The 12,927-nt window shown below is 39.6% G+C and overlaps 1 protein-coding gene across 1 annotated transcript in view; it reads left to right on the top strand.

Moving 5' to 3' along the window:
* Positions 1-12,927, top strand: part of LOC126162565 (GPI inositol-deacylase) — a 166,907-nt gene that overhangs the window by 139,108 nt on the left and 14,872 nt on the right. Inside the window, exons 13-14 of the mRNA XM_049919153.1 lie at positions 7,005-7,609; positions 7,689-7,790. Of these exons, the coding sequence (XP_049775110.1) occupies positions 7,005-7,609; positions 7,689-7,790 (707 nt within the window). The remainder of the gene's footprint in view (positions 1-7,004; positions 7,610-7,688; positions 7,791-12,927) is intronic.

The following is a 12,927-nucleotide window of genomic DNA, read 5'->3' as shown; positions in this document are numbered from 1 at the left end:
TTGGATGATGTGTCACCTGAAGAATAGAATGTGCAGGAGCCCCATCATGCTGGATGACCATACGCATTCCTGTAGCCATACGCATTCCTGTAGCCAAAGGAACCTCTTCCAGTAATGCTGGCAGCTTTATTTTCAAGGAAGTGTAGACAACGGGGTTCTGTAAGGACCAACAAACAAAATGAAAATGCATTGAACCCAGCTGTAAGTCCTCAGTAGAAATTGGACACATGTTATATGGCATTTTTTCTGCAATTTAATTATTCAGGTCTCGATGGGCCATCAAAAGTTTTCAGTGCTAGACGCACATCATCATCTGAACCTTCGCGGGAATACATTGCGGCTGCGAGCAAGTGGAATAACGGGGGGTACTGCATATGTGGAATGTGGCAAAGATGGGAATTTGTGTCTGACGAGGAGCATATGTAGATAGTTCCTGCAGGTAGGCTGGCCACTGTGTCTCAATAGTGCAGTGGTCAGCGCGTCTTGCTTTGTAAGCAGGAGGTCCAGGTTTGAACCCCAGTGGGGCACAAATTTTTATCTGTTGCTGTATTTCAACACCCTGTGACAGTGCGGACATCTGCCCTTCAATGTTTAAGATGCAATTGCTTCTTGAGGCAATAAGGTGATTTGCAAACATTTGTCTTGCCATCAGTGTAACAGGACTTCAACGGACTTCAACAGCATCCATTCCTTAGTCATTGCTTTGTGCTAACCCATGTCATATACATGCAAATCAGATTGTAGCGCATATTTAGTCAAATAACGAATGGTCAATATAAAAGTATTTACGATCAGTAAAGCTGATCACTTAACCAAGTGCAACATAGACTACCTGTGTAGTGAATCATTTCAGCTGCATAACTGAAGGTAATATCTGTCAAGCAATTAACTGCAAAATTAATGTAATACCCGCACAATGATCCCTGTAGTTATACTGCACCATTAGCAACTTGTGAATGGAGTACTACGTTCGTTGAATCAGATTATTCACACTGATGCCAAATAAAGAAACGACACCACCACATTGTCTTTACTTAGGTAGTCAGTGCTAGATTATGTCACCACCATTAACATTACTGTAAGCAGTTTGACAGCATAACACCACCATATCCACTGACAACCTGTACCAGTATCATCACATAGTTGTTACTCTCAGTGATTACAAGTTGCTGATGTTTGTCAAGAATTGCGGAAAGCGCCTCATAAATGTGAAGTTCCATTTGCATTACGCCTTGGACAGAGAACTCTAAATAACAGTAAGAGATTACCCAGCTATTGGAAGAGTCCACGTATTGTCTCGAGTTCTAGCAGTTTGATACTCATGCAGTTCCTGATGTTTTCACAGTAACAGGTTCTTTTGGCTATTGGAATACTCTTATGGGAATTATCAAAGTGCAATTGCTAGAACACTCAACTACCTTAACACCTCATTTTGGATTGAATATGACGTGGAAAGTGACGTTGATTTGACGTTTCCGTCTGTCTCCTGATGACATAGTGAATGAAGTGTAAAGTGCACTCATAGTTGTGTTGCCTGCCGCATGAATTCTATAAAGTCTTGTGGCAGCTGGCAGTCATTGCTGAATACAGACATGTGCAAATATCTTCGCTACTATAGGGGAACTCATCTTTGTTGCATTTTGTCCGTACCATAGTAAGCACGATAACATAAGGCTCATTCTGCTGAAGAACTTGATGCCTGCAAGTCCTTAAATAAGAATCTGCGAGCGGTAGTAATGTATGAAAGGAAACAGACTGTTGGACAAAAGAATGAAGAGCTCCCTGCTTTTTGCATTTCCAATAGAGCCTATGATAAGAATCTGGTGTCATTAATGCTTCAGAAGCCTTAACTGTTTATTTTTTTCACTTGATACTAAAACAAAAAGAGGAAATGGCTTATATCCTTCTCAGAAGCTTTAGTTTTTTGTGTTTATTTTCTCACTGCATACTAAAACAAGGGCATTGATATGAGAGGAGAAAATGAAGTATACGCTTCCAAGGCATAATATTTAATTGTGTCCTACTACTGCGTGCATGAAAGCCCTGCAGTTAATTTTTGTGTGTTAGATAAATTTTGATATCACCTTACATTACTTTCCGAGGAGGTTCCTATTTTCTTGGGATTAAAATAGAGTGCACACTGGACATTTCATCACTGGTTAATATTCTGATGACTAAAGGCATGATACCCATTCTAATTGCTCCATGGCACCTGTGAGTAGAATCCCATGTTGGTTACTATAAGAACATGCAGGCAGTGATGTCCGCTCACGGCAGTCAGAGCCAAGGTGATTTCTTTCTGTTTATGGCAAAGTGTCTGCTGCAGCGTCCCTCAGCCAACGTAAACAAATCACGGCGGCATTGGGCACTGCTAATTACTGCACTTGTCACGAGCTGCAACAACAAGAGCGCACTGTCTCTGCTTTATGGAGTTAATACATCTTACTTACTTAACGTAATATGTAGGACATGGGTTGGATAATAATTCAGTTTGTAGAAACTCGCCATTGCATTAAAATAATTTACAGTTATATTTGTTGCAATATTTATTGTTGCTTGTCTCTCTAATGTTAATAGTATTGATTCAGATTGTGCATGAACATGAAAACACAAACACACAAACACACACACACACACACACACACACACACACACACAATTTTATCTTAAGTGCTACTCGGAAAATGTTTGGCTCAGTGATAATGATGGACAGGAGCTGCATTAACCTACTCATTTCACTAGATATAGTTGTAATTTTCTGAACAATTCGTGTTTTAATAAGTGAAAGCGATCAGGAAAATTTATGTTTGCCAGATGGTTACTTTATGCTCTAATTATAGTGTCTCTCACCGTTTACTCTGTGGAAAACCTGCTTCTTTCTGCCATAGCCCATAATACAGCAATGAGTGAATGCTCACATTCTTGATACCTCACTGGATGTGCTACTGCTACTGTAGCCAAAGATTCATATCCCGCTGGAAAAGTACATTTCAAGTCAGATGGTTTCGCTTCTACTCTACTGTCACTGAAAAGGATCACAACAAAATTAAGTATAGGAATCCTATAATAACCTTGAGGTCATACTGTGGTACTGTGCAGGTGAAAAAAGTACTTTTTCACAGTTATCAGATGACAGATGGAGTTTGTCAGATTCCACTAATTATGAGTGCATTATTAATTGTTGGTTCACAGGCACTTTTCTGCTGCTTATTGTAACTATTTTTTGAATGTCAGAGCTGAAAGAAGAGAAACGTCAGATTTTCGCCATTTGGAATATTCGAATTCACCTTTAAGTTGGTGGTTGGTTTGGGGAAGGAGACCAGACAGCGTGGTCATCGGTCTCATCGGATTAGGGAAGGATTGGGAAGGAAGTCGGCCGTGCCCTTTCAGAGGAACCATCCCGGCATTTGCCTGGAGTGATTTAGGGAAATCACGGAAAACCTAAATCAGGATGACCGGACGCGGGATTGAACCGTCGTCCTCCCGAATGCGAGTCCAGTGTCTAACCACTGCGCCACCCCGCTCGGTTCACCTTTAAGTCTTCATGTTTTGAGCAATGGCAGAGTATCTGTCAGAAAAGCAGACAACAAGAAGCCAGCTCATGCCTGTCTTCTGGAGGGTGTGCCAATGACAGTGATCTCAATAACAATATTGTATAGCAAAGATACATTGACAACTCAACTACTGTAAAATCTCCAAAATTGTGAATTGCGTCTAGTGAATACGCTTTCAAGGTTTCAGTCTGATTAAGACAGTAAAACACAAACAATTGTTGCAGTTATTAATTTATGATGTTTTGTTTGCTCTCAGTGCATTGATGTACTATAAGTAATTGCACTGTAGTCCCTAAACCTAGTTACAGAAATGCGAATAAGACTCATTCACATATAATAGGATATTCAAGCCCTTGCCATCCACAACTTTGAGACGAAGCTTTAGTCACTTCCGAGGTCAATCACAGAACATACCAGCTTGTATCCTTCCTGGTAGTATAACTAAAACTTGGCAACAATGCAGAATATGTTGGGCAACTCTGTGACCGACGAGTTACTTCCTTGATGGCACAGAACTATCCTGCTAAATTCACTTGGTATCATCGTATCATTTCAATTGAATAATGTGTGTGACTTTCTCTTGAGATGTGATATAAGGATATCAGTTAATGCTTTTCAGCCCACAAAAGTCGTTTGCCATGGGAAATACAACTACTCTTGTCTCTTATGTTGCAATATATCTATCACAGCAACTACTGGGCCACTAAGTAAGACAAATACACTGCCCTTCTTTGCTAGCTCCATGGTAACGTGCTTGCCTACAAGGTACGAGATGCCTTGATTTGCCTTTTGAAACTCACTTAAAGTCAGATTTTTAATTCTTTTGTAGCAAAGATACAAGCAGGCAAATAGAAACGCAATAAGGGAATCACAAGACAACGCTTGAGCAAAATTTGTCTTGCTACTTTCAGTACCCCTTCGTATCAGAACAGAAACCTTATGGTACTGCAAAATTCATAATGGCACTTTTGTTTTCTGCTGACATATTTTTTGTTGTTGTGAATACTTAATTTATCCATAAACTGTCACATTTTCATAATACTTGAGTATGATACAGGACATAAAGTAAGTACAGACATTTTTGAAGCCAAATATCGGTAATGTCCTACTAATTCGTGTTAAAATAGGCACAATCGTCTTACAGGCACTTAACGCTTTATTAAAATAGACTGCCTCCGTGATGTTTCTATTGTAAGTTGAATTTAATTTGTATTAGTACAGTGAATATTTTAATACAACAGTAATCACCAAAGAGAAATTAATCAGCAACAGTATATCCTTTAACAAGATACAAAACAGGCTGACAGTGCTAAAGTAGTTTACAAATTCTATGCCTTTAGAAATCTACTGGTTCTAATGATGTCATTAAACCAGTGTAATGTGAAGAGCATTTTCGTCTAGAAATGAATTGCCTTGATGGTTGATCGATAAAGAGTGGGAAAGGTAAAAGGTTATGAGTATACGACCAGAGGGACAGGTGCCTGGGAGATGACTTACCTATCAATACAAGTGCCTCAGAGATGACTTCCCCATCAGTCTCCTGGATACTTGCATTTCTCAAATCAACAGTGTGTGTTATCGTGCAGTAGCACACGTGATGTAGTTTTGTCTGTCGATTTTCTTATATTGTGACCAAAAGGTGTCTCAATCATTGGCAACAAATTCCAGCTGTGATGGACACATCCTTGGGGAAGACTTTGTAGTGCAGAACACACGTTTGGAGCTATCAGATGGAAAATATTACGTTTACACTGCTCTTTGCTCGAGTTTATGTCTTTTGGTAGGGCTCAGCCTCTCATTTCTTTTTGGAGCTTAATGATAAAGGCATAATAACTCATAACCAGTAACAGTACTGCACAGGAATGCTCAATGACGAACTTGATGACATTCAAGCAAAACTGCAATAATAGTCACTCTGTTAATTTTTGTTGTTTCGAATTAGAGAATACAGTATTTCTACACCAGGCTTCTGAACCTTGCCTGTTGAATGCAAATGTTGCAAAGTGGTTAAATGGTAATCCATCACGTATATCAGCAGTCGAGACTTCCTTAATGTGGAAAATCATTCATGCCAGAATGATCTTTGTTGAAATAAGAATATCTTTTTCTGGCATATTTTTCCCAAAAGCTCTCACTCCACACACAGTTCAAATCTTTCGTGCTGCCTCCTCTGCATTCACCCCCCTATTATACCAAAATTAATACTGTGGTGCGGATGTTACATCTTTTTCCAAATGCGACCCAATTTTACAATGCTTAACCGTATTTAATGATTTTCGAGTATGAAAATCCAGTGCTTAACTGCAAAATGGTAACTAGAACTTCAAATTCGAAAATGACAGTTGATATATACACTGACAGCATCGCGCTGATTCACCTGGGTGGCACCCGATCTCAGGTGGCAGGTGGCGTCTGGCCAGTGGCTGGTAGCCGCTGCAGCGCGAGGAAATGCTCAAGTGTAAACTGCTCTGATCACGAAGCAGAAATATGGTGTCGTGCGGAATTGTTTCTGGAAGTGTTTGTTATTACTGGTGGGTAGAATGTGAAGCGAATTATCTTCGATGTTCCATCAGAGTCATAACTTTAGATGAGGGTCAAAATATGGTTAAGAAAAAAAAAATTACAGTTGGACGCGTACACACGACTATATGTACGATTGCACGGTGATTACCACTAAACCATGGGCTCACACAACACATCATCTCAGAAGCAGATAACACTTCCTCCTGACACTTCCACATCTTACAGTGTAGCCAGATTGTGCAGCGTTCTCGGGGGCAGTTGGGTTTATTGGCCATCTTTAGTGAATGAGTCAGACTTCGTTCTGTGGCGGCCGGCCGGCGATCAGTTTTTATGTCTAAGACTGTACCATTTGACCTTTAGGCCCACACTGTTTGTCTGTTGAAAATCAGTCCAGTTATTTCTTTGCTGAACTTTGTATTTTTGACAAACCGTGTGTTCTTCCTTTTTTTCCCAAAATCATGTCAGTCAACAGCTTTCCACATGGAGTCATTTGAATGATTGATCTGTTTCCTCAGCACTTGTTGCATGTCATTTATATCATGATGTGTGTTCTCAGAGTGTCAGGTATGGTCACTTCTTCAGTAGAAGGGTGATTTATAATATGATGGATGTACAGTGCTATCATTAAAGTCTAAAGAGTTAGATAAAAAGATTGTGATTTTTTTAGGAGACCTATTTAATCACCAATTTTATACAACTGATTTTTCATTGTAACTCTCAGCCATGAAAAGCAGCCTTCTGATAAAATCAAATGATTTCTTTAATCCTAAGCTTTAAAATCATGATTTATCATTAAATCAGTGAATAATAAATTTAATTTTTAATGCTTAGTACTACTAAGATGTAAAAAAGAAATATGGACAGTTTAACAGTATATATAAATATATAAAATTGTTGTGTCTCTATCATTTCCCCATTTCTTTCTAGTTGTGCAAAATGTATGAAGATTACCTTGAGCAACTTGTGAGACTGTCTCTCCATTTCATTGCAAAAACTTTGAAAGGTGCTACTAAAAAGAAACAGAACTTGCCAGACAGGAACAAGGAAGAAGAAAAGGAAGAGGACAACAATATAGAAGATAAAAAGAATGAAGAGAATAAAACTGCTTTGGAGAACACTAGGAAAGATGATGACAAAATTCCTGAAATAGAGCACAAAGAAAATGATACAAATAATGATGTTACAAATAATGATGTTACAAATAATGATGTTACAAATAATGATGTTGCAAATAATGATGTTGCAAATAATGATGTTACAAATAATGATGTTACAAATAATGATGTTACAAATAATGATGTTACTAATAATGATGTTACTAATAATGATGTTACTAATAATGATGTTACTAATAATGAAGAAAACAAAGTAAAAGATGAAACAGAACAAGGAGCAACTCCAGATGCAAAGGAAAGCAAGGACAGTGACAACTCTCTTTCTGCACTCCATTTTAATTTTACCATTTTTATAATCTGGCTCACAGTGTGTGCTCTTAATGTGCCAAGTGCCCTAGTGTGGGCTCATAATTACAGGTTTGTACAAAAAATAATGTTTATGGGCTTGATAATGCAATATTTTGTTGTATTCTTATAGCTTTTTCCTTTAATGTAGGTATAATAGAAGACTGGAACCTGATCCATCACTGCCTTTAAGTGTTGTTCTGTGTACTTGTGCAGGATTTCTGTGGCAGACAAATGTGCCAAAAAATAATTTGTAAGTATTTTTAACTAGTTAAATATTACATAGTTGTAAAAAACAGGAAGACCAGATTACTGTTTAATAGTTCACTGATATGAGTCAGAAAGATATTTTAAGTAAATAAAGTGACTGCTGTTGTATCAGCATTCATCATACAGTTATGATCCTGAGAGGTCACACACAAAAGGAAAAAGTCTGCTTCGGTTTTAGAATGTTGCCACCATGCAGTGCACAGATTTTTCCAAAACCATCACACTACTAAAATGTAAATACAATTGTTGGCTATGAAGTTCCTAATTCAGCTCCCTAAAACAAGAAGGTTTTCTTAATTCACACCAAATGGAAGTCCAAGTGTTACTTTCACTCTGACATATTTTGTGTAGGTGGGGGATATAGAGAAATGTGTGGAGAGTGTAGCATTGTGTTTAAATTTTTGGTAACAATGAAACAAGGAGAGGAGAAAGAATGGAACCTGATTCTGGCACATAGCACTAAGAGGGTCAGATGGACCTGAATGTCCCCACCTAAATAACAGGTCTCTGACAACGGTTACTCCTCTCATTCCACAAGATGGGATATGCTTGGAACTTAACGCATAACTTCTGGTGCACTATCTGAGGGTCAGGAACTTAACATGTGTTCTCCTTTTCATGGGTGGGGATTAGAACTTTTTTGTAGAAATGAATGAGAGGTGTAGGATGGTCATTTCATGAATGCTGTTGGAGTTGGTCAAGTAGACATGGCACAGCCTGTACATGTTCAAATGGAGGTCATAACCAGCCTGTGCTAGTGAAATCTTTGTCTTCTTCTTCTTCTTCTTCTTCTTCATTGATTATTACCAGATAAATCCCAATTATCACTCGTCACTCCTAGTTTCGCTTTCATACTTCTCTAGTAATATCAATTGCTCTACTTTTCAATTGACCATTATGTATAACTTTCCAAGAAAACTACAATTCTAGTTTCCCGTTACAAAGCGTACTTGGATTCATTCCATAATTCTAGCTGTAATAAGTGTCAGCCGTAAGCGCAATGGAAAAGTTATCCCAACCAGTCTCTCCTCCCCATGAGCAAAAATTTAACTTTTAATGAAAAATAAACTGTTGTCCAGACTAGTACTTGGACATCAAACTTTTCCAGCCACTGTTTTTGAAGTTTAATTTAAGCAGTGCCTCATGGGCCTTTGTCACGCTCCATATTGTCACCATCGGCTCCAGATTTGTTCTAAGCTCCGAAGAGACTCTTTGACATTCTTTGTTGAAGAAGAATATGGCTCAGGTTATAAGTCTGTGAGCCAATCAAAAAGGTATGTCTTGCAGAAACTAGTACTATATGTAAGCAAAAATACTCTGTGTAGGTGCATAATCTATTTAGAGATTTAAACATGTAAAATCCAGATTGGAATAATGACAATATTATGAAAAGGAAAGATTGCTACTCATCACATAGCAAAGATGTTGAGTTGCAGGCAGGCACAACAAAAAGAGTACTAAGCAAGTAAGTTTTCGGCCAGAAGGTCTTCTTCCTAAACAGACAACATACACACACACATTCATGCAAATGCAGCTCACACACACGACTGTCTCTGGCTACCAGGGCCAAACTCCGAGCACGACGGAAGAAGCAAGCTGGGATGGAGAGGGGAGTGAGAGCAGGGTATGGGTGGGGGGAGAACAGCTGTTTGTGGGAGTATACTGGGATGAGATGGAGAGATTGTAGGGCAGTTACATGCAGTCGGGAGGTTGACAGCAGGGGGGGGGGGGGGGGGGGGGGGGGAAGGAGTGTTGGCAGAAAAGGAGAGAAGTGCACTTGCTGAATAGTTGGTTGTAGAGTGGGAAAAGGGAAGGGGCTAGATGGTTGAAGGACAATGACTAATAAAGTTGAAGCCACAAGCGTTATGGGAACAAAGGGTATATTGCAGGGAGAGTCCCACGTGTGCAATTCAGAAAAGCTGGTGTTGGCAGGAAAGGTTCAAATGGCACAGGCTGTGAAGAAAGTCATTAAAATGAAGAATGTTGTGTTGGGCAGGGTGCTACGCAACTGGGTTGTTCAGCTGTTTCTTGGCCACAATTTGTCAGTGGCCAGTCATGCGGACAGACAGCTTGTTGGTTGTCATGCCCATGTACAGTGAAGCACAGTGGTTGGAGCGTAGCTTGTACATCACGTGACTGATTTCACAGCTATCCCTGCCTTTGACTGGATAGGTGATGCTTGTGACCAGACTGAAGTGGTGGGAGGATATGGAGATAGGTCTTGCATCTAGGTCTACTACAGGGATATGAGCCATGAGGGAAGGGGTTGGGAGCAGGGGTTGTGTAGGAATGGACGATATTGTGTATGTTTTGTGAGTGTCAAAATATCACTGTGGGAGGGATGGGGAGGATAGTGGGTAGGACATTCCGCATTTTAGGGCACAATGAGAGGTGGTCAAAACCCAGGCAGAGAAGCCAAACCTCACACCTCAGTAGTGTTTTTACATTTCGCAGCGTGCAGTTGCAACTGTAGCGGTTATAAAGCTAAGTACTGACAAAGTTATTTGTGCACTGTTATACAGTTATTAAATTTAATAGTTTTCAACAGTGTTTCACGCTGTTTGTGGCGAAATAGCGATTTGATAAACTTTTGGAAATGTTTGCTGTGTCTTTTAGAGTTTTCTGTGCGTTAAAGTGGTTTAGTAAATTTCGTGCTTTAGTTTTCAGCTGACATTTCTTATTGTTTCTAGTGAAATATTTCAGTAAAATTTTCATTCACTGTTTTAATTTCATTGAGAGTTCCAGTGGCTGCTTGAATTTTTGGTTTTAGCTAAATATTTTGTGAAGTTTTGTTGGTATTGGTATTAGTTGAGGTTTAGTAGTATTAATAAAAGTAGTTGCTTTCTTAGTAGATAGAGAATTTCGAGACCACTATTGTTAGTTCTATAAATAGTTCTACTGGTGTAACTGAACTTAGGCAACATAGACATAAAATTTTGCCTTGAGTGAGAAGTGTGGACTCTGTCATAAGTTTGTGAGTAGTGGTTATGCTGTGGGATTTGTTCAAAGTATTTTCATTGGGGGAATGCCGTGTGGAAGCCAGTGGGCATTCTAGCAAGATCCTCTCCTGCGAATGTAGAATCTGTAATAGAAATAAGTTGATAGAGGAACAGGAGCATAAGATCTGTGCCCTTCAGGTGCAGTTAAAATACGCAAAGGAGGAACTAGATAATTTGGACAACTTGAGGAGGAGGTATCAGACAGTTGTACTTTGCGTATATGCAACAGATTTGACCAACTGTCAGAGTTAAGTGGAGAGGAGCCTCTTGTTGCTGTACGTGTAGGAGACATGCAGCAGTCCTCAGCAGTTAAGAGGCCTAGGTTAGTTGCAAAGTCTAACAGAAAGAAGAAGGTTATGCTGCTAGGTAGTTAGCATGGTTGAGGTGTGGGCCAGTAGTTGCAGGAAGTGTTGGGGAGTGAGTACCAGGTCACCAGCATTGTGACGCCTAATGCAGGGTTCGCTCAGGTGACTGACAGCATAGGGGAGTTATGTAGGAATTTTACAAAAGAGGATCAGGTAGTGATGTGGGTGGGGCAGGGAGTAGTCTTGATAGGGACAGGGAATATGATGTAGGTGGTGACCTGGATAAGGTAGCTACTCAACTGGTGGCACTGATTTGCATTTCATACACTGTTACAGCATCATGATCGGCCCCATCTTAATGCGGCTGTTAAGTGCGTTGACATGGGGCTGGAGGAGGTACTGATGGCAGAGGGCATGGGTCACATTTCAGTGGTGCCAGTTGAGTCTATGAGTAGATGGGATTTCACTAGGCATGGCCTGCACCTCAGTAGGTATGAGAAGGGGAGGCTGGCAAAGCTTATAGGTGACATTGTAGTGGGTGATGGTGGGATCACTCATGGAAAAATTCCTACAGTAGTTGGTGTTAGAGCTGTGCCTTTTTGAGATTAAAGTCAGCTGATAGGTATATCTGCTTAAAGGAAGTGCCTTTTAACTAAGGGATCACCTTCAGAGGATGTCATGTTTCCAAGTAGAGAAGGAATTAGCGTATTTCATCAAAATATAAGAGGTATTAAAGATAAAGTTAATGTACTGCTTATAGATGTTGAGTCTGAACTTGTTGGTATGTCAGAGCACTACTTAAATAATTTGACAATCCTTTACCAGGATACGGATTACCTGGCTGTTTTTCAAGGAGTTCCTTGCACGGAGTGGGGGTGTGGTCATGTACTTAAAAACAGCATTCCATTTGAGTCCATAGATGTATCACAGTACTGCACTGAACAGATATTTGAATGTTGTGCAGGGGCAGTTGAATTTAGTGAAACTAAACTTCTAATTTTTGTTGTTCTTAGGTCCCCTAACTCTGACTTCAGAGCATTTCTGCTGAAGCTAGAGAGGGTTCTTGATTCACTTTATGGGAAATACCAGAAATTAATTATAAGTGGTGACTTCAGTATTAATTTTGTATATGATTGTGCAAGAAAAAGGATTTTGGATCTCCTAAATTCTCACTATCTGATGCAGACTGTGTTTTTTCCCTCTAGGGTACTGGGGAACAGTAGCACAGCCATAGACAATATTTTTATTCATTCTTCATTACTGGATGGGCATCTTGTTAGTAAAAGGGTGAATGGCCTTTCAGACCATTTTAACACTAAAAGGCTTTTTTACCCAAACAAATGTCACATATTATTACAAACTATGTAGGAAAGTTAATCCAGCGGCAATAGAGAGTATTTTAAACCTCGTCAAGGAACAAGAGTGGCAGGATGTCTATAGTGCCAACAACATAGATGACAAATATAATGCTTTCCTTAACACATTTCTCATGCTCTTTGAGAGTTGCTTTCCATTAGAACATTCTAAATGGAGTACTACCAGTAAAAGGCAGCATGGGTGGCTGACTAGTGGGATAAGGATATCACGTAAAACAAAGTGGGAATTATATCAGAATGTTAGAAGTAGTCACAATCAAGCTGCAGGAGCCCATTACAGACAGTATTGTAAGGTGCTTAAAATGTTATTAGGAAGGCAAAGAGTATGTGGCATGCAAATAAAATTGCTAATTCACAGGATAAAATTAAAACCATATGGTCAGTTGTTAAGGAAGTGTCTGGTCAGCAGCGCAAGGTCTAAAGTCAGTTCGCAGTGCTGG

The sequence above is a fragment of the Schistocerca cancellata genome, chromosome 2, assembly GCF_023864275.1.
Source record: "Schistocerca cancellata isolate TAMUIC-IGC-003103 chromosome 2, iqSchCanc2.1, whole genome shotgun sequence".
Classification (NCBI taxonomy): domain Eukaryota; kingdom Metazoa; phylum Arthropoda; class Insecta; order Orthoptera; family Acrididae; genus Schistocerca; species Schistocerca cancellata.
Note: the sequence above shows the minus strand (reverse complement) of the source record. Positions and strands in the feature narration are given on the sequence as shown.